Source organism: Aythya ferina (assembly GCF_964211825.1).
Source record: "Aythya ferina genome assembly, chromosome: 19".
In the NCBI taxonomy this organism is placed as follows: Eukaryota; Metazoa; Chordata; class Aves; order Anseriformes; family Anatidae; genus Aythya; species Aythya ferina.
The window spans coordinates 4,214,955-4,237,187 of NC_140309.1; the positions used below are offsets into that span (position 1 = coordinate 4,214,955).

At 45.0% G+C, this 22,233-nt stretch overlaps 1 protein-coding gene across 4 annotated transcripts in view; it reads right to left on the bottom strand.

Annotated features, from left to right (window-relative positions):
- The window catches only part of LOC311421272 (uncharacterized protein), a 223,185-nt gene that overhangs the window by 122,192 nt on the left and 78,760 nt on the right, over positions 1-22,233 (bottom strand). For 3 of the 4 annotated variants that reach the window (XM_084492971.1, XM_084492972.1, XM_084492970.1), the window contains 2 exons: positions 13,061-13,188; positions 12,035-12,416 (listed from right to left, as the gene is read on the bottom strand). The exons of the other annotated variant lie outside the window; for it this stretch is intronic. Coding sequence is in view for 1 of the 3 variants with exons in the window: in XM_084492972.1 (XP_084349098.1) it covers positions 13,170-13,188 (19 nt within the window). In the remaining 2 variants the exon portion in view is untranslated. Of the gene's footprint in view, positions 1-12,034; positions 12,417-13,060; positions 13,189-22,233 lie in introns of those variants that run through there. 4 annotated transcript variants of the gene reach the window in all.

Here is a 22,233-nt window from a genome sequence, read left to right on the forward strand (position 1 = left end):
TTGCCGCTGACTTTGATGGAGCCAGGTACCACCTCTGGGCTTAGTGCTCGGAGACGAGCTCGCTCACCACAGCACAACGCAGTCAGTACCCACCCAGAGGGGCAGCAGGAAACTCGCTCTGTAGCTCAGATGAACCTAGGCAATGATCATATTTTAAGCAATATGATTCATGCAGGAGTATCTGATTAGCTTCCCCATCCACTATTGGTTTTAGAATAAAAAGATGGCTCAATTATTCTAAAGGTGCAATTTTCCATTCCTCACAAATCCATAGTCCCACTGAGCACAAGGAAGGCAAGATTGGGTCCTTTGAATACTGTGGCATTGAGGTTAATGGGAGATTTAAATGCACAAGAAACGCGGGATCTGGTCATAAGAGTATTTGAAAAAGAATTATAATAGTCATAAAAATGAAAGGATATTTATTCAGAAATGCTTCAGTATCTCATAAGTTATTTCTTTTCCAGACTCTTTTCTCAGCTGGCTCACTGCAGCTCCTGCTCTCCTTAATCTTTCCTTTCTAATTCTTCTTTTAAATATTTATAAAAAATTTGCACAGATGGGAAAAAAGCTGAAGATCTGAAACAAAATTAATTTAATAAGGGAAGGACTAGAAGCCTATTATTGGTTTAGGCAGCCTCTTTTCATGCTGTATATTGTAACTAGGAATAATTAATTTGAAAGTCCTTGATCTTTGGGAGCTTTTTCATTAATATTATTATTAATAATAATAGCAATTCACATTCACTCTCTCCATTTCCCTTCCTGCCTGTAAGTACTTCAGTGCCTCCAGGCTCCCACACGCTGCCACAACACGGGCTGGATATAAAAGCTGCAGCTCTCTTAGATGTGCAACAAAGGGCTGCGGCACAGGCAGGCGGCTGCAAGAGCCCTGCAAACAGTGAGATCAGGGCCAAGTCCACCCCCACGCACCTGACGGCCGGGCTGGGGCAGCCCTGGCTTGTGGGGCATGGCTGGAGCATGAGGACCTCGCGGCAGAGGGGGGCCTGGTGCTCCAGCACCTTTCTCACTTCACATGCCTGTGCGACAGCCACAGCCTGAATGCTGAGGGAAAGCACGGTGCTGCCGTGTGAACGCACACGGTGTCGGCACCTGCATCCTGCGTGTGGATCCCATGTGTGGATCCCATGTGTGGATCCCGTGCTGCCAGCCCAGCCTCAGCAGATGGGGCCTGGAGCTGAGGACAGCAATTTGCCGTCAGGGGAAACCAACAGGTCTTGACTTCGGTCCCAGCAACCACACAGAACACTTGGCCATGCTCTAACAACATGCTCAATCTACGCAGGTTTTGGTGTTTTGTTGTTATTGTTTTGTTTGGTTTTGTTGTTTTGTGCTCAGGGCAGCTCCAGAAATAAAAGCTGCAACTTCTGACCCCAGGGATAACGCACTCCGCACTGCACAGCCTGCTTTCACCAACCAGGCTGAAGTCCCAGAGGGGCTGCCTCACAATGTCTCATCAACTACTTCATGCCACTGCACCCTATTCGTGACTACGGCTTCTTGGTCTTTATTCCTGTAATATGAACAAACAGCTTTCTCTTACCTTCCTTTCCAATGGCCTTGTGGTCTTTTATATCCTACTCACGTAACTTCTAACACTGCAAAGCTATTCTTCTCCCTCCAGAAGTTTGCTACACCCGTTTGCACTTTCAAGGTTTTGGGATCTGTGCCTTTCTGGATGCCTGCCCCAGCAAACCAAAGCAAGATCCTGAGAGGCCCTCAGGTATCAGCAGTGACAGTAACACGGGGTGGAGACAAACCTCACACCACGTGCAAAACCCCGCCCATGATTCAATTCATCCATGGGGCGTCACAGTCTCACACAGGGGTGGAAGCAGAGGAAACACAAGGCCTCAATTTCTCCTTGTGCTGAAGCCATGCCACGAGGCAGCCCAGCAGCTGGCACCTCGGGCTGCCTGGCAGAGCCTGCAGCTGGGCTGGCACCTTGCTGCAGCCCCTGGATGCGTCCCAAAACAAAGCTGCAGACTGACCTGGGGACTCCTCAGTGCCACACGCGGGGGCTTTTAACTCCTCGTTTCTGTGTGACACGACCTGCTTGTCTGCACAGTGAACACGCTCTCCCCAAGTTCCCTCAGAGCTGCTTTCTTCCTAACATTAAGGGCAGGAACAAGATCTACATGGCACTTCCAAACTGGATTCCTCCGAGGAAAGAATTCCAGCCCATTTGCCACACAAGGGCTTTTTTTTCCCCTTATTCATCTGCAAAATAAGTCCCATATCTAGAAAATACAAAAAGACCATACAGACAAATAATCCCCTCTGTTTTCAGTCTAAACCATTACATGTCAACACTCCTTAGAGAGACCACAAACCTTTGTTTTAAGGAAGGCTGCACTAACTGTTGCTTGAGAGAAGCTCGGTCTCAGCAGTTACCTTCCAGCTTAGCCTCTTTCAAGTTAAGAAGTGATTTGTCCAGAGGCTGAAATTTGACTTATGTAATTATTTTGTACTAAATAGTACACTGCTACAGATGTAACCGAGTCTTGTAAGCTATGGAGGCACAATGCAGGACACACAGAACACCCCGGTGAATCAGGACAGCCCAGCTCTAACCAGATTTAGCCCAATTCTGAAGGCAGTATAAAACAGGGATTGATTGTTCCCACAATTTCAGAATGCAGATATCAAAAAGTGTATTTGTTTTTGTTTGACTTTATTTTTTCTGATGTACAATTCCCAAACGAGATGAGACATCTCTAGCATTACAGCCTCAATTTGAATAGTGGAGACAAAGCAAGGCAAATTGTTCTCCAACACACACATGGAGGCACACCTGTCTCAGAGGAGGTGGAGAAGACAAAGGTCTCCACCAAACGTTCACCGGGGAAATTCTGAAAGGGGAACAAACAGCAGCAAAACCACAGTTCGGAGCCAAGAAGACAGCTAAGTGAAGGCCAGGACTTTTTCTGTCTCCTGAGAGAGCACACAAACCTCTCAGCACAACATAAACACGGCATTCCCTTGGCCTACCTTTTGGTGCCTACATCAGTGCTAAAGCCCTGGCTAACCCCCTCGGAAGGAAATCACCAGCAGTTAATTGCACAAGTCCAAGCAAGCTGTTCATGGCTTCTGTAAGCTGATAGAGAGAAGTAGTTACGTCCAGAGGGAAATTTACCACCTCTTAAGCAACGGGTCTAAAACACTCCAGGGACTCTGAAGGGGACCTCCTTACCTCCACTGCCTGTAGAAAAGCTCAATTCCCATTCGTGAAGTGGAGCTAAAAGCACTTCAGCATCTCACAGTGTTTTCAGGAAAAGCACAAAGTTGTACAGCAGCCAGGTAGTAACCATAGAAGAGAAGGTAAGTATGCCCTAGACAGTTGATATGAGCTAGCTTTGCAGTGCTCAATTTGTTTGCCCTCCAGACAGCTGAAGCAAATAAGTAATGCACATGCACTCCTCACAGCGCTCTAAGCCTACCATCTACACTGACAAAAAAGAACTGAAAAAAAAATAAGATCATAGAATACAGGACCTTGGAATAAACATCATGTTCCCCGAGTGCAGCTGAGGGCTAACAATGCATCTAAAGAGGGATCAAAACCCACACAAAAGGCACCGCGCTGCCTGCTAATTCCCACCTTGGCCAACAGCCATGGACACCTTGCTGCCCACTCTGCAGCTCCCACCCGCACACAGCAGGTCAGGGATTTCTGTCTGTTTCACAAGGAGCTTTGAGCCTTGTACATGGGAGGTGTTAGACACAGGAAGCAATTACTAAATGGAACCAAGCTGCTCTTTGCTTTATATTAACAGACATTCGTATTACAGGAATAATTTCAAAATAGATGTAACACTTCTTTGCAGGAACTCCCAACATTTTATCCAGATGACCCTGCTTGTTTTAATGCCAGTAATATGTTTGATACCAGCCAGCATCGTCAAATTCATACTGCCAAAACACACACACTCCACCTCAGCACCTGTACAGAAGTAGAATTACTGTATGCTACTTCAGTAAGTTTTAATGGATCTTGAAAAAAAAACAAAAACACAGACACGTGGGTTTTTACCCAAAACAAAATTTCACCTCAATTCTAAGCAATAATACGGGCAGGGGAGAAGAAAATTCTCAGGAGGTGTTTTTATGTAACAGAACATGAACGTTTAAAAATTGCCAGACAGCTGCAAAATGCATTTAAATAAAAGCAAAGGATCAAACAGTTGCAACAAAGCCTTCCAGCTCTGCTTCGGAATGAGGCTGTTTCAACATAGTTTCTAATTTCAACAATACTTTTTTCTTGTTTGTTTTGGTCATTTTATTATTGTTGTTATGCCTTGAAGCAAGATTTTCTTCCAGAACAAACATTCTGTGGGTATTTTCTCAAGATGCAACCTTTAGACTTATTGATTATTCTCCTTTATAAATGTTTATGCTCTGACTCCCATCACGTTTTAATTCAGGTATTTTTGTCAAGTGCTAAACAATTTGTTAAAAATAATAATAATAATGTACTACATTTCATCACCCTAGTTTTATCCACAACAAATTAAGAGAAAAATATTGTAAAGCCCACTGTGCTTAACCTCTCTCTAATTAGGAACTAGATACTATCATCTTTTTCTTCTGAAGTCAAAGGAAAAAATACGCTCAGTGTTGAACACAACTCTCCACACCGATCCTTTCACTCAAGTTTTTCAAACTTTAATTAAATGAAAACAATTTGTAGAAAAGGTTGAGTGGATGGTGTGCCATTTCATTTTCCCTGGTAAAGATAAACTCATAACAGAGCAGAGCTTAGTCCAGTGCAGAAGAAAGCCAGAGCCGGTTCCCTTCCTCTACCCAGCCAGAGCCACGAGGTGAAAACAACAACCTGCACTTAACTGACACTGAGCTGTCCCTTGGGGGCTGGATGGAGCTCACCGTTTAGCTTCAGACCACCACTGTGAAGTGGGGAAGATTACAAACCAGACGAAAAAGCTCCTGACTAGTGTAATCTTGCAGCCAGCTGTTAAAGCCGGCCACCAGCTTTACTGACACGCAGTTGTGCAAAGCCTTGGGTGAATTCCTGTGCTCCCATCCCATCTCAAACATGTCCCAGGCTAGTGCTGAGCAGGTGTCACTTCAGACAGGACACAGGCTTCAGTGATACAAGGAGCTCACCACATCCCCTGCCGGAGGTGACTGCACGCCCAGCCTATGAGAACAGCCGTCAATTTAACCAGGATTTAAAAATAAATAAATAAATAATTATATGAGTTCTTGCTTAAGGAAGCCATCAACCTGCTCTGAGATGGAGCCATGTCCTTGGGTTTTGTCTTCAGAATAAAGCAGGAAGGAAAGGTGCTGCCACTCGGATGTTATTAAAGGAACTCACAGCCCATCACGAAGAAGATCAGGGCACTACGCCTAATTCCACTGGTTCTCATGAGGCTCCTTGGCAGGTGAAGTTATTGTCTGAAGAGTCTTCGGCTCCATGCTTGTGAGAAGCTACACCTCGCAGAGGGTCGCACCTGACCCAGCTGCTCCTATGGAATAGTACCAGTAGCTGGGAACAAAGCAGTAAACCCACAACTATTGATCGTCACATTCTTACATAGAACACGAAACAAATAAAAACATCTGGGAGAAAGATTTGTGAAATAAAAATGAACTTCTCTTTCCTACATAGCAGTGAAAAAGCCATGTGTCCCAGTCATAAAACGCCCTGCCCTGAACACTTTTCTAGCAACTGTAGACTTTTGCTTACAAAAAGGAAATCCTGCAGGATAGGAATTCACATTCATACTTCCTATTTGTCATCTTACCCACAGAAGAAATGAGTGCTTTGTATTACTGCCCAGAGCCGTGGTACTATTTGGAATTCAGGTCCAATGGGACCCCAACCAGATGATCGGCAACAGTGAGGCACAGTCCTGGCCTGCTCCAGGCTGGGAGAATCAAAAAGAGAGATTTCTACAAACACAGGAGGTGGCACCCTGCTTGAGACTGCTGCATACTAGGACATGCTGTACCTCCACTGCTTCCCCTCTTTGCAGAGGAGGTACAAAACCTCCATAGCACTTAACAGAAGAACTAGATGGCCATGTCTGTTTTTCAGACTTTACATGCATTAACAGACCTTCAGAGAGCCCTACCAAGTTTCAAATGGCAGCATCATCCTCTGCTTCCAACCTGAAAATCACAGGGTAAGCGTTGCTGAGTCACACTAACTGCAGAAAAGATCTGCTACCTGAAGTGCCTGCGTAGGAGATCTTGTGCTTTTGAGCTCCTACCAGCATGAAACATTGCTACAGTAAAAAATCATCATTGCTCTGATGACCAATAATCATCCATTTACCTTCGGTGTAATCCTCCCTCTCTTTGATGGCTGAAACCAACAACCACTTTAACTGCCTCGTTTCAAATGACACCTGTTTGACTAAAACACACGAACACTGACGTACACTGCACTCATGGCATCAATGCACCAGAGTAACTGCAGGACGGCCACAACCTGTTTTTCCAAGCAACCTCTGTAACAGGCAAAGTCAGCTAAAAAAAGAATATTTGCTATAGCTAAATCATATCCTTAACTCAGTGCAAATATTTTCCCGTATTTTAGATGCAATGAGAAACTAAATAAGTGGTGGCAAAGCAAAGCCACAATGACAACGTTTGACTCTTTTAAGCATTTAGAAGTTTATCATTAGTTAATGTGAGGGTTTTTCTGCACACAGACAGTTTTACCTTGTGTATCTTGTTGCATAGAATGATCATTAACAAGATACATTACATAATTATTCTTTTCTGCTCTACTTCTGAGTAGGCTCTCAGCTATCAATCTCACACACTCTGCACTGTGAGCAAAGGCTTCTGGCAGAATCCCATGACCATGACGAACAGAATATGGGGAGATAGTGTCACTCCATTTGACGAACTGACTGGTATCACCGTCACCATAATAGTCCCAGATCTGCAGCAGAAGAGAACAACACTGATTGTCAACATCAAAAGGGTCAAGATAAATTAAATATTTATGGCTCTGGGCTGTGCTGACAGCACTTTATGTGTTCTCAAAGCTGATACATTTCTTCTGAAAGTTGGCTCACTAAAATCTGTAGTGCTTTCTGACATTTACGTATTTATTTCCTGTGCTACTGACAGCTTGCAGTGCAACGGACCAGCACTGCACTCCAGTTCTCCAGGAGGGCTCAGCTGAAAACCCCTCACTTCCCCGTTTTCCTCAGCCACCGCCATGCTTTCCATTCAAAGGGGACGTACACAGCAGTAGCTTCAAGAAAAAGAAAGTAAAACAGCAATAGTTACACAAAAAAGTGGCTCTTCATGTTACATACAGTTTGTGTGCCTATTTCTGTCCAAAGTGGCTGAAGATTGGTGAAAAAAATCAAATTCAGGGTTGGGTCTTTGTTTTGTTTTCCTCCTAACAAGATAAATACTAATTTCAATAAGACTATTCCCATGTTCAAGGCTAAGTTTCTGTGTTCCCATGGACGGCACGCGTGGTCACATCAATCCAAATAGGTGCCATGAATGGAATGACTGAAGCAGCGTTTAGGCAACAGAAAACCAGGAACGTAACAAAATGCCAGCAAAAACGGTATGGTGGAGACCAGCTCTTAACAAACCCGATTTTGCCTTCCAGTAGATTTCAAGTTAGGTTAACCGTGTAAATTTCTTAGATAAGACCTCAAAGTTAGCACCGAGAATGCAGTGTGACTGCATTACACATTAAATGGATTAAAAATACCTACCTAGCTTGAAAACACAGACATTAACAGGGACTCGTCATCTGAGGCTCAATTACTGGCGAGTTCCCAAAGGGATTGGGCTGAAACTCTTTACAAAGAAATGCTTCCATCAATAAGGAAAAGTAACTAAAGCAAAGCTAACAAAGGGAATTGGTATTGCAGATACCTGCAGACTAAAAAATGAGGAAAAGATGAGAGCACTGACAAAGGAATCAGAGCCACTTGGGAAACAGGACCCACTTGAACAGGATTCATTTTAAATCAAAACTCACTAAATTGTTCATCTGGGAAAAGTCTTAAAAATTCAGAATGGAAAGGTCTAAGTACCATCCAAGCCTTTCTTCCTACTGAGATCTAAGACACACACACAGATATTTGACTAAAAATTTCTTGAAAATCTCTATTGATCAAGATTCCACAGGCCTGGCAAGTAAATTTGGTCTAATATTCCTTCCCAACATGAAAGGCCTCTCTCGCATCTGCACTAAAATGTCCTCAGCAGCCATTTCAGACGACATTTACTTCTTAGCCAGTCCCCAGTGGGCATGAAAACCAAGGCATACTTTGTCCTTGTGACATTTTACAACAGCAGCCTGCAGTCTGTTTGCCCATCTCCCCTCAGTTCTCTTTTCATGAAAAGCGGTTTATTCATTTTTTTTTCCCTAGTCCTGTTTTCAAGAGTAGGGAACAATACTCAGGAAAATAGCAATGGAAAAAGAAAGCTTGGTTTGCAATCACTGTGAGCTCCAAGCACAGTCCTGTGGCAAAGACTCGATCCACTTGTTGGAAATGTTAAAAGGAGAGTAGGTAGGACTGCGTCTGTGTAAGGCTTGATTATGCACATTGAAAAGGAGGATACTGAAATAGATATCTGGAAATGGAAAATCCACCTCTTTCTTGTTTCACTGTTAAAAGCACCTGCCTCACCTCTTGTTTTAATTCATCTGGTTTCACTTTCAGTGGTTCTCAGCACGATTTGAGTCCTTCAGCACCCTGCATTTTCTCCCCATGAAAATCGGTACCATTTACAGTGTAATCAGGTCACCTCTCCATCTTCCTTTTGATAAGCTTACCAGGTTGCACCTGCAGAATCTATCACTGCAAGGCATTTTTGGAAGCCATGAGGTGCTCTCCTGGCTCTTTTCCAGAGCTACTGTTGGGTCCTACGATGGAGGAAAGAGAATGGGAACCATCCATTCAGTGCTTGCTACAGCTCCTCCTTCCCGGGTTATTTGACAAGATCAGATTTGTCAGATTCAATTTTTGGAAAGTAGTATTTTGTGAGTTTCATCACCTTATGCTGAAAGCCAGGCTCATCCTTTACTCATGTTGGCATCCCTTCCATCATTCAAGGGGAGCAGTTTCACAAGGACACGGTGAATTCCTACAGCTCCCCTTGTGCAGCCACAGTACCCAAGCTGACTTCTCACCATTTACATAAATAGGTGCAAGATTCCTCAGCCTGTTCACATGCTACCAGCCCTAAAGCCCACTGCCAGAATCCCAGTCCTTCCAACCAAGGAAGTCAAGAGTTTTCCCAAAGCAGGAGCTGCTCCTTTCTTCACCCCCTTGTTCCGCCAGCTGTGCTCAGAGCTGCCCTTCCTGCTCCCACTGTTCCTGCAGCTTGGTGCTCAGCTCCACGGGCAGGGGCACCTTCCTTCTCTTCCATTTCTCATCTTTTTATATTTCAACATTAATTTTACTGCTCACCCTTATTTCCCCCTTTCCTTTTTCTCCCGCTGCTCTCTCATTGCTCAACACCCCATCTGCTGTTTTGATTCTGATTTTACATTCACTTCTCCTTTTTCACTGCCGTTATGTGAATACCTTCTGGCTGACACCTTCCATCCTTTCTCCCGGCATTACTATCCCTCCATTTCATTTCAGTTTGATCCTAGTCACAGTAAAGGAGAAAAGAGAAACCTTGCCAAGTTCCAAAGCACGTTTCCAAGCTCAAGAAATCCATCGCACTTAGTTTTACATTACACATCTAATGAATGACGTAAACCAATGGCAAGAAGAGAGCATGGCAAAGGACACACACCATGCAGCGTTAGGACAACCTAGCCCCACCAATATCAACAGCCAAGCGGCGAGGGCATTCCTCAGGGAAAAACTGGGAGGCCAGACCCTAGTGCAGGTGGCCATCAGGTGGCCCAGGGCTTTGAGTCTGGGTCTCCACCATCTGCAGGGTTTTCTCAGCTCCCCTGGGAGCAGCCTCACCGCAGCTGCCCGGTCAGCTTCCCTTCCACCTCCTCAGTGACGCTTTGATTCTTGCACGTAACCTCATGCACACGCAGACCGACCTGACATTGTCTGGATGGGCAAACAAAAAACACTCCAGCAAGGCTGCACCAGCAGTTACTCCAGTGGAGGAACAGTACCAACGAGATGTTTCATTCTCTGATCTCCATATAACAGAAAGTGTTTTCTTTAGAAAAGAAATTGTGAGATTACTAGGCAGGAGTTAATCTCCTAATTAACTGCACAGTATCTTCAGTTTTTTCTTTTTTATTACCGAATATAAGGTTAGGGCAGAGAAATGCTTTTCTGCATTAATGACATCTGGTACCAGCAATTTGCAGTTATTTTGACTGGTACAGTACTTAAATTACTAACAACACACACACAAAACTCAGTGGGCTAATAGCATTCTGTGGCAGCATGGAACATACTTTGTCAAGATCATATTTCCACAGGACCAGATTAATCTAATTACATTTTATTTATTTTTAGAAAATGGCACTGACAGACATGCATGGCAAATAATTCGCTTATAAATTACTCCCACTCCTGCTGTAGATGTTATCAGCTCCAAAAAGCCACTTAGAACTATGTGAATTCACTGTCACTCTCAATCATTGTATACGAAATATGTGCAAAATTTTGTCGAAATAATACCCATCTTTTGCAAATACCATGTGTCTGGTATTTGCTGAAAGGCTGCAGACTGGGCAGGAAGCAAGCAGCATTTGCTGTAACAAATGTCGATGCTGATTCTTGGCAAGAGACCCCTTCCACTGATAAGCATTTTTAAGAAACATCATGGATCTGCATCATCAGAAACAGCATCTACGTGAACTTAGTTTGAACTTGTTTGAAAGAAATGTGAAAAAGCCATGACTTTATTGTAGAAGCACCTAGAGACGTGGCCCCGGTTGAAAACAAGCACCTGGAACTTGCAGGGGAGCCCCCAGCACTGGTTGCCTTGTGTTTTTCAGCCTGGCACTAGGACTCACCCCAGCCACAACCTCCATCCAAACTCAAGCCCAGGCCTTCGGCCCCAGCCCAAAGTGTCCTCAGCGTGCCCGTCCCAGCTCTGTCCCCGAGGCGATGTTTGGATTTCCTGGAGTGCCCCCAGACCTGGCTGTTGCCCTCACCTCCCAGCTCTGTGGGGCTGTCCCATCAGTGGGGCTGCTCTCTGTTCTGCACTGTGAGCGCCCTGGCTCTGGCCTTGCCCTGCTCTTGTGCCCTCCGACATGGGAACTCTTCTTCCACAGCTCGGCGATGCCAAAAAGCACTGCCCACTGCGGGCTGCCTTGAGGAGGCAGCTCACAAAGTAGGCTTTGTTTAGCCTGCAGTTAGACAAAAGAGTGTTTTAAGCAATTAACTTCATGCAGGAACACAGTATGTGTGAGCCTCTCTTTAAATCTGGTTAAGAAACGTTTAAAAAAAGAGAGAGGAAGAAAGGGCAAATAGACACAAACATACCGCATGGCTGTATGGACCTTCAAAGAAGGAATCTCATGTCATTTTCACAGAATCCTGAGAATCCCATAGAATATCTTGAGTTGGAAGGAACCCACAAGGACCATCAAGTCCAACCCCTGGCTCCACTCAGGACTACCCAAAAATCAGACCATGTGGCTGAGAGCCTTGTCCAAACGCTCCTTGAACTCTGGCAGGCTCAGTGCTGTGACCACATCCCTGGGCAGCCTGTCCCAGTGCCCAACCACCTTTCCCTAACACCAGCCCGACCCTCCCCTGTCCCAGCTCCATGCCATTTCCTCAGGTTTTGTCACTGTCCCCAGAGGCAGCATTTTTAAAAAGGAAAACTCTTTTTCCCTCCTCAGCCCTGCCTGAAGTGCCTATGTTCAGATTTGTGCAGTACCTCTGGTCTAAGCTTGTTTTATATTGCTAAATTAGCACTTGAAAGGCTCCAGCAGGTGAACTGACAATACCTCATGACAGCTCCTTCCTGCTATCATGCCAAATTTCTGTATTATTAATGCTGCAGACACCTCCACTTCAAAGAATTCTATGATGCTTCAATGAACAGAGTCTCATGTATACACCAGAAGTACTTTCATGATGATTTATACATAGTTCAGCAGTATTAACTGGAAGGTGCTTCCTAATGTTCAGGTCACATTCATTTGGCAATCAGATTTCAGCAGAGAAAAAAACCTCATACCACATGTAAAACTGCTAGTTAGGTTCCATCATCCAGACTGTTCTTTTGGGTAGTAGCAAAGCAGAATCAATACAAAACTCAAGAGAAAAACTTGAGCAAATTGAAGTTCAGTGAGGTAACAAGCACAGCACTTCCTGGGCTGTATTTTGCATTCATCAAAGCAGTGCAGGCCAGCAGTGAGGAACAGCCCAGTGAGCAAAACTGGAAGTTACCAATATTACCACCATACAGAAGTTAAAATTCAACCCCAGCACAACGACACAACCCTCCTGGAAGGGGGGAAGAAAAAAAAAAAAAAAAAAAGAAAAAAGAAAAAATAAGATGTTAGAAACCATTCAATATTTTATTATCTAATCAGTATTTTCTGCGTTTGACTACAGGATTTTAATGTGGGAAATTAGAGTTACATATGATAAAGCTGGATGTATTCCTATGATCCCTTATAAAACAGAGATTCACAATCACATCTCATATCCTGTGTTTTACTCTTCTGTTGAAAAAATCAAGAAGGGTAATGCTTAGAGAGCTTAAGCCCTTCTTGTACAAGTCACTCAGAGATTCAGAGGAAGCCAAGTTGGAGATTCACATACGATGAACACAATTATCTTCGATTCCTCCAACAGTTCCGTAGTCTGAGATCATTCATCTCACTCTACATTGCCCAACTGTTATGATATCATCTTATTAAGAATATTTTGCCAACATAAAATAACGAGAGGAAACAAGAGTTCCTCTGAGAAACACAAATTTAGACATCTAATTTAATGACAGAGCCCTCAGAGCTGTAGGAAGTAAAGGTTCTCCTCACCTGGAAACACAGCACGCAGTAACTAACAGTGACATCTAACCCGTAGTGCTGTTTTTATTAGTAGTAGAGCCCCCCCCCTTTATGGTGAAAGGAAAGATTTCTCACCATGCACAGAAGAATGACTGGCCTGCTTTACCCCAGCAAGCCAGCACAGCCAGCAGGGAAGTGCATCTTCTGAGTGGAAGTGCTTGGTTCTCTTCTCAAAGCCCCCGTATTATACAGCTGTCCCTCCACTTTGGTAAGAGAAAACAAGGAGAAAAATAAAGTTTTGGAAATATTTTATAATGTTTATCCCTTTCCACTGACATATTGAATAAAATAAATTCTTTTCAGGCTTCAACTCCACTGCCTGATCACTTATCTCACTTCCTTTCCTCTTCACATAAGGTAAGTAAATACCAGTATTTCTGAGCTGCTTCAGAAATCTGAAGTTCTTGTTCTGGAAGTGAAGGTTACAATCACAAACTTCAATACTACATACTACATTTATGTCAACAAATTAATTCTATACTCTGCTGCAGCACGGATTACCCCACTCAAGCACGTCCTGCAGGTGAGCCTCCTACCTCCAATAAATACCAGCCCTCTCCCTTTGCAGCTCTCTGCAGTTCCCTGACACAAGTAGCCACAGCTCACCAAGCTCCAGCGCACGTAAAATGCATTTTATTGCCATTTCTTCACCTGAACCAAGCCAGAAGCAACACCGATGTCACAGAAACACATGCAGCCCGTCTAAAGCATTACCTCTGACCAGGTGGGTTCTCCCCAGCCTAAAGCAGGCCTTGGAAGTAACTTGCTTCCACTCTCGTATTTGCACCAGGGCACCTGCAGGTTTCAATAGGCAAGTTATGGTCCTTGCTGGAGAGTTTTAAACTTAAGTATATAGATATAGATATATACACACATACAGACATTCCGCAGATTAAACTACAAAGAAATGTACACATAAAATTGAGAACAAGTATCAAGCCCATTCACAGCCACCTGTTACAGGTTTTTCTGGGCCAGCAAGTGCAGTGCTCATCACAACTGCTGTAAAACACTGAAACGTCCATTGCTGCTCCACGAGCTGCCCAGCAAACCTCCCTTACTTCACACCTTGCTGCTAGAGACACGCTGCTGCTGCTGCTCCCTCCTCCCCCACAGGTGTACCCATGCAGCCCTCCCCTCCCCTCTGGGCTGGCTGTGGCACCTGGCTCCTCTCCCAGGAAGCCAGTTCAGCTCCTGAACCCAACAGAAAACCAACCCGGCTTTGCTGAGCTTTCTCCCATTCTAGACAGGCTGATTTGGTAGTCAGAGGATCTGACACAAGCACGCACACAAGAGAGAGCCGGAATGGGACCACCTTTTCCAGCAGGAAATTAATTCAGCTTTGGCATCTTGCCCTGGCTTGATACCTTACTATGGACTTACAGTTCAGCCAAAATAGATGTTGATGCTTAGGCATATTAAAAAAAATCCAACGTCCCCACACAGCAACAAACAAAAGCTAAGCACATACTGACAGGTTGCAGCTGTGCACATCAGCCTTCTCCAGAACGAGGTGTAAATTAGAAGGGAAGCGCCTGTTAATACATCTACCTATGAAAGCTCTTAAGTACCTTCTCTGAATTTCACTACAATTAGCCAGTCACTGTATGGGACAGTGTTCCTTACGACTCTTCTGCTCAGTGGTCTAATTTCTGCCCCCTTTAGGGACACTCCTTGCTGGGTAGCCAAGGAAGGCCAGGAAACGCCGTGCTGGCTCCTGGGCTCTGTGCCAGTCCCATCGCCAGGGCCAGGTCAGAAATTACATAATCAGATGAGTACTGAGCATTCATCAACAGCTATGGATGTGGGGGAAGAATGGAGGCAAAAAGTAGCAAATACTAAGCTACAAAGCCAAAAAGCTATGAAGTTACAACAGGTAGCCTAGCCAGTCACAAAGCCAAGCAGCACTGCTTCTATGTAGTAGAGCTCTTCTTCACTTCATTTACAAGCCGCCATCCTCCTAGGACTATGTGACACCAGCATAACAGTTACAGTAGTAATAGCAACAACAATAATAATAAAAACAAGTTTGCGATTTAGTCATCTTAAATTTCTAAACATCAGATTTTATTCTTTTACACAGGGAAGACCAACTATTACAAAGTTGAAGTACGTCCTGTAATTACATCTCGCCAGCTAAGCTCTACAGCAGTTCTGAGGCTGAAAAAGGAGCAGAAATGTTTTCAGCATTAAGTGAGATGTGCTTACTACAGCCAGTTAACTGCACCTCTTGCTTTAATTAAAGCAGAGCAACAAAATGCAAAAAGTTGCAAAAAAAAAAAAAAAAAAAAAAAGCATCTCATTTACAGGAGTTTGCAGGTCTAATAACTAGATTACCTCCAGCATCTGTGCAACACATTTAATAATGTTCTCTTCAGAGGGAAAAAAACCTTCCTATGGAAGTTAAAGACTGCCCATTCAGAAACACTGGCCACACCAGAATTGTACCAGCTCACTGAATTTTTACATATAAACATTGCAGTGACATTGTAAAAGCATCATTTTTCTTTTCTAACTATGCACACAAATTATTCATATTCTTACATAACAGCCAGCTCACTGCATTCATAACGCAGCCTGCCAAGATGGCTCACTTTTATAAAGATATGGAACAAAAGAGAACAATAGTACATAATTGCTTTACAAATGGCTTTATAGAGTAATTATATCATTAGTCCTGAGTGGTTCCAGCTTCCAAGTGTTCTGCCACTAATCTTTTGAATACATTTTTGTCAGGAACTAAGTGGATATCACTGGGGAAAAAACTTGCACAGTGCAGAGCATACGACTTCACTTGCTTCCACTCAGCTCACTGAAAAGGAGTGATTTTCTATCCCCACTGCCCTTGAGACAGCCAAAGGAGGAACACCTGACAGCTGCTTCTGTGTACCAGCTCCATAGTAACTCCACTCCCTAAGCTTCCTACCTTGAGTTTTATCTGTCTTCCTGCAGTCATCTGGGGGCAGAGGACCCCTGACAGCCCGCCTACAACCAGCGCTGACATCCTCAGAAGGTCGGGAGGACACAGGGACCAAAACTTCTTTAGGGACCTGGACGTAGCCCAGGTCCCCCACTGACAGCTTGCACAGACTGCACCATCCCTGCAGAACGCATGTCCTCATCTCCTCGCATCTTCAGCTCCGCCTTTGACTTCAATTTCTGGATGAGATCATCTGCAACTGCGTTAGCGTGTACCAGAGGGTACAAGCACTGTACTCAACACTTCTGCAGCTACTGTGAGCAGCTACTACCTGCAGGTGATCTGCAACATCCACTCAAATGCCTCAGACTGGTCAAGGACAGCGGATTTGAAGTCAGTTCAACGCTTGCTCCCTCCAAGACCATTCTTCCCAACAGTGCTGGCTGCAAAGCAATGCACAGACCCACGTTATTTCAACTTCTCAGTGCCCTTGTCCTTGTTCTCAACAAAATCTTTTCAGATTGGTATCTTGCAGGAAGGAGTCCCTAGTTAGCTCATTGGGGCAGATGCAGTGCTGCTAATCCTACTTCTGACTTACAATGTGCTCCAGTTTCCCTTGCTTTGGTTTCCTTCCACACGTGGAAACCCTCAGCCGTATCTCTGTACCGGCTACCCTCTTTTGTAGCATGTAGACAGGACAAGAATAAACACATTACTGAAGTACCATAGGTGCTGTTACTGTGTGCAATTACATAGGCAAATCATCCCAGCACTGAAAGCAAAGCGTTCAAATTCCCTTGCAATTATTCAGTGCACAGACAAGAACTACTGCAGAATCCAGTCCTATCCCCCGAAGCTGTCTCTGTCAGAGATAACCCGGGTCCTACCTCATTTCAACATAAGAGCCATATTAATCATGTGCAGCTTACCGTGACATAACAGCCAAACTTAATAATAAGCTGCATTTTGTAATCTACAAAAATTTGTAGGCTACACACTACCCAGCACAATATGAATTGTCTGCCTTAAAAAAAAAAGCATCATTTGCATACAAATAATTGTGAACACACATCACAGACCCACAGATAGCAGAGAAGAGTCGGGGGGAGGGACTAGGGATTGCCCAGCACCCTCCCTTCCCGAGCAGCACCACCAGAGCCAGCTGCCCAGGACCAGGTCCAGCCAGGCTGGATGGTCTCCAAGGACCCGTCCTTGTCTCCCAGCACTGGGCAGAGGGGACGATCACCTCCTTCAGCCTGCGGGCTGTGCTCCTGGAGCCTAGGATGCACTGGCCTTCTCTGCTAGTTCACGTTCAACTTCTGGTCCATCCGGACCCCTCAGGCCATTTCTGCCAAGCTATTTTGCAGCCCACCAGTCCCCAGCCCGCAGAGCACATCGGGCTGTTCCTCCCCCAGGGGCAGGACTCTGCACTTCCCTTTGCTGAACTTGGTAAAGTTTCTTTGGCCCAGTTCTCCAACTGGTTGATGTCCCTCTGAATGGGAGCACAACCACGCGGTGCACCGACCCACCACCTAGGTCACTAATGAAGATGGATTGCACCACTACCATATGACCCTGCTGCCACCTCTTCCACGTCTTTTTATGCTGTGTCAGGAGCTCCGTGCTCGTCCATGCAGACCTCCACTCACCTGCTCTTCATTTCCTGCCCACCCACTTGGCCCACTCTTGACCGTGGAGGAGACTCTCCTTGAGCAATAACCAAGCAGGTCCACAAACAGGCCAAACTCTGCTCCCGTGAAGCACTATGCTGTGATTCTACTATTTGCCTTGTCCCTTTCCTTTAGGATCCTGAACTCTACCATATCAAGGCCACTGTCTCCAAGGATGTCTCCGAACACACACACCCAACCAGTTCTTTGTAAGTACAAGGCCCAGCAGAGCACCTGCCCTTGTTCTTTCCCTGACCACCTCTGCTTGGGAGTTTTCATCACTTCAGAAGTCTCCTGCATGACTTGTGCCCAGCTGGGTTGCCCTTCCAGGGGACACTGGCGTGGCTACAGCTCCCGATGAGGAGCAGGGCATGCAAACATCAGGCTTCTGCCACTCGTATGAAGGCCTCACGTATTTCTTCTTCCTAATCAGGCAGTCTGTACCAGACACTGTCCACAACACCACCTGCACTGCCTGGTGATGCTGACCCCAAAACTCTCCACTGGCTCCTCACCCTCCTCAAGGTAGAGCCCGACGCCCTCCTGCTGCTTCCTCACAGACGGGGCAACTCTTCCTCACCCCCGGCCTGTCCCTCCCCAGGGCTCACATCCTCCGCTGCAGCGCTCCAGCTGCGAGCATCCCAACACATCCCGTGATCCCAGTGGGACCACAGACCTCTAACTGCCCTGTGCCACGTGCCTTTGGGTATGGACACTTCAGATGGGCACCAAGTGTGCTCACGTACCAGAAAGAGTGAGAGTGAGAGTGCCTCCCCCATCCTGCTGCCCTCTCGGCAACTCTATTTCTCTATTAAAGTCATTTTCACAGCAATTAAATAAGATCCCTGGGGTACCTCTCCCTCAATCACTTTGATCACAAGCTAAAAATACCTCACGTGCACTGCTTAATCCAGCTTGTACCTGACAGGTATGAAAAGAGCCATTATATTGTCACATTCAATCCTCTGAAGCCATTAATGCAGCACAACATGAGTGACTGTGTCACAGGCTTAGTAAGGGACGGGGGGGAGCACAGGAAGGCAAGGAAACACTTCGGGAAGAGAGGAGCTAAACACCGCCTGCACAGCCCCAGACAATCTCCAGACCTGCAGAACAACTAATCACTCGGGTCACAGACCTAACAGGGATTTGATTCCAGCAAATTTGATTGTTTTGCAGACAAAGTGCTTTTACAATGCCGTAATTAAAGACACCTGAGCAGTCTCTGGAAATGTCCTAGTGTTGCAGTTGGTTCCCCACCCACTGTGAACACAAGCACAAGCTCTGTTATGCCTGGCCTTGCCAGGAGCATGACAGCTACCACGTTACCCTGAAGGTGTACGTCCCCTGGTGCTTGTCCAGAGGGAAGGGGACCAGGTGAAAGCCAAGCAATAACCCACTCAGCGGTTACAATTAATAGCATTTACCACTTGCTGAGAACTTTACATTTCTTCAATGTTTTCAAAACATTAATTACTAAGTCAGGGGAAAAATAAATAAAGTGTCATTGCATTTTGTAGAACAACCAGTGTGCTGTGATGTACTAATTACCGCAGGCACCACTCTCAGATCTGCTGCTACTCGGCCCCTTCCGTCTGTGCAGCCGGGGCGCTGCGTGTGCCTGCAGACCCTTCGTGGCACCAAGGGCACGGAGCATTTGCAGATTGTTTTTTTCCAGTCTGCTTCTTCCCAACCTCAGTTGCCAAATAAGGATTAATGTACAACAGGAACAGCGAGTTAACAACCAAACTTTTTCATTTTTTTTTTTAAGATAGGCTTGGGTAAATTTAGAATGAAGCTTCCTGGGACTGTGCACTTCTCAGAGTGTCACGTACTGTAACCACCCAACATCCACATAAAGCTTTCGAAACCAATGAGATCTGTAGCTCTTTCCACCTCAAAAGGCTACACCAAAAATCAATGACAAAAATCTGAATAATCACTACTCCAAAATTGGAAGCCCACTGTTACAGTAAAAATTGGGATGTAAAAACTGGTATGTAAATTTTTCAAACTTTTTTTTTTTTTTAATCATCAAGTAGATAAACTCAGTTTACCTCCTGTTACAAGTGCTGTTTCCTCGTGAAGCTGCTATGAGATCTCAATCATTTTCTTGGCCTGTGTCTGTTATGACTGTTATAACCCCAGGAAGAAGAGCAAAAAAAATAAATCAATTTAAACAACAAGAAAAAATGGCAACTACTGCAAAACTTAGCAGTCCAAATTCCCAAGGAGCTTCACCTAAATTCAGGTAGCACCTGGAATATAATTAAAATGAAATACTTAAAATAGGAAAAGGAGTTCGCACCCACAGCTCCACACCACAGACTTCTCAATGAGGTGAACGCTCTGAAACCAAACTGCTGTTGCTGTTGTGCCTGTTAGCAGTGTCTGAATACTTGATAAATACTTCCCTAGTGCATCAGGACAGAAGCAAGAACGCTTGCTCTCCCTTCCATCTAAAGTCTTAATCTCTGTCCTCAGGAACCTTCAAAACAATTTGTTTCCAAGCTTAAGATGAGGGCATGGTTTACTTTCATAATGGTCACTTTACTATACGTGTTGAATTTGAAAATCCAATTAAAAATCCAATACTTTAAGCTTATTCTCATTAGGTTTCAGCCTATCTGACAATCTGAGGAATGTGAAACTCTAGACTGACACTTAAAGACAGAAAGAGAATTGGTTTAACTTAAGTCACTTCAGAGACTTATGTCTGGCTCCTATTTTTAAGGATTAAGCGGGTTGAGTATTTCAGTGCCTCATTTTGTACAAGCCTGGCCAAGCCTGAATTCTAACTTTATCATTTTATTAATTCTTTAAGAAAAAGTTTTGGCAAAACTGACAGGCAATGGCTACTTCTGCTCCATTTAACCTGAGGACGTGAAGGCAGAATCACGATGCCATTAGGACTGTACGAACACCAAGTTTAATTCCCTGGCTCATGAGGTTCTTGGGAAGAAACCACATGTCAGTTCTCAGAAGTACTTGAGGCTTAACTGAAATAGGAAGCCTTTAATATTTCAGGACATTTCAATAAAGATGCAGAAAGAAACGTGGAGGGAGGTTAGAAGTTATTGCAGCTTAAGAATTCCACATACCTTCTGGTGACTACTTTACGATCCTTGCTCTACATTCGTATTCTGCCAGCAGTGATGTGAGGATGTCAGCTTTTCCCATTCCTGATGTGTTTGTGATGATGAAGTGCAAAGTGATTGGATATTAGAGTGATGGAAAATGAGTGCCCAAAACATTGAAAAAAATAGTACACAGCATAGTTCTCAGCAGAGTACCTAGAACAAAATGAGCTGCTTTATACGAACAGGAAGAGACTGCCCCACAGCATTATCCCTGACCCAATGGGTGTGTTACTGTTGCAGTACTGCTGCCTCCACCGAGCCCTCAGGAGTACATCCACAGCAGCACTCAGCCCCCTCAGGCTGAGCAGCACTCTGAGTGCCGCAGCTGGGAAGCTGGGAGACCTTCCCAGACGAAGCCCTCTCCTGTCTCTTTATAACCACATGGCCCAGAAGCCCACATCACTCGCTGCCCCTCACGCCTCACCTCAGCTGTCACGGGGGCCCTGCATTAAGTTAACGGTGACACAGTTGAGCAAGGGCATGCTTGAAGCAGGGGGTATTAGCAACAGGACACTGAACTCCCATCCGGCTCTAGCCGCAGGTCAGCGCTGTCAAAAGACGCCGAGATGACTGAAAAGCTGACTGCTGCAGCTTCCGCTAGCAAGAGAGCAAATCAGAGCATCGCTTCGCACCAGGAACTCCTGAATGAGGACAGGAATGCCATCTACTTCTCTATAGTGCTTTTCACACAGCCCAGCAAGGCTCCACTGACAGCTGAATCTGACAGGGCACAGCCAGGAAAGGGCTACTCGTGCCTCTGCCTCATTTCTTACCCTCTCTCCCTAAGCATCTGCTACCCAGCACTCTCTAAAAGATCCTGGCTCTTCTGTCCGACCTGACGCAGACATTTGCATGTTCCAGACCAGCTTCAGGATGAGAGGGCTGAACATTTTACAACTGCAAAGAGTACAAAAGGACAAATCAGACTGCACCCAATACTTTTACTCTGCATCAGACAAAATCTCTTTACATACGATCCAACAGAAAACCGCACTTCAAGCTGTTTCACAACGGAAACTCTTGTAAAATCTCTTTCAATATCTTGTCAAAATCAGCATGCTCCGTGACTAGATGACTGTCAGGGTGATCTATAGCCCCTAGCTAGCACTGTAATATAAGCTAAATTGCCTGAGTCACAAGCAATGATAGAGTCATTCTACAGGAAATTGGAAATCAATTCTTGTCATCACTGTACGTAACTCCTTTATCAGAGTTCCAGTTCACCAGTGTAATGCGAGGGAAAGAGCATGGGAACTGACAATCGTGACAAGTTGAACAGTCACACACAAATGTATGAAGTGCAGAAGTCCTGCGTCTGGAGTAGCACTTTCCATACGGAACATGCCAGGTATAAGCAGCCTGACTGGGCAAAATATTGAAGGTTAATGGTGGTCACACACGTGCAAGCAGAAAAAGCACAAGGTGCGTTGCATCGTGTTACATTAGAGGGATGTACGTACCTGGGGTTTGAGCCTGAAAATGGAGGCTCTAGGCAGCAGAGTGTTCTCTGTGCAGTGA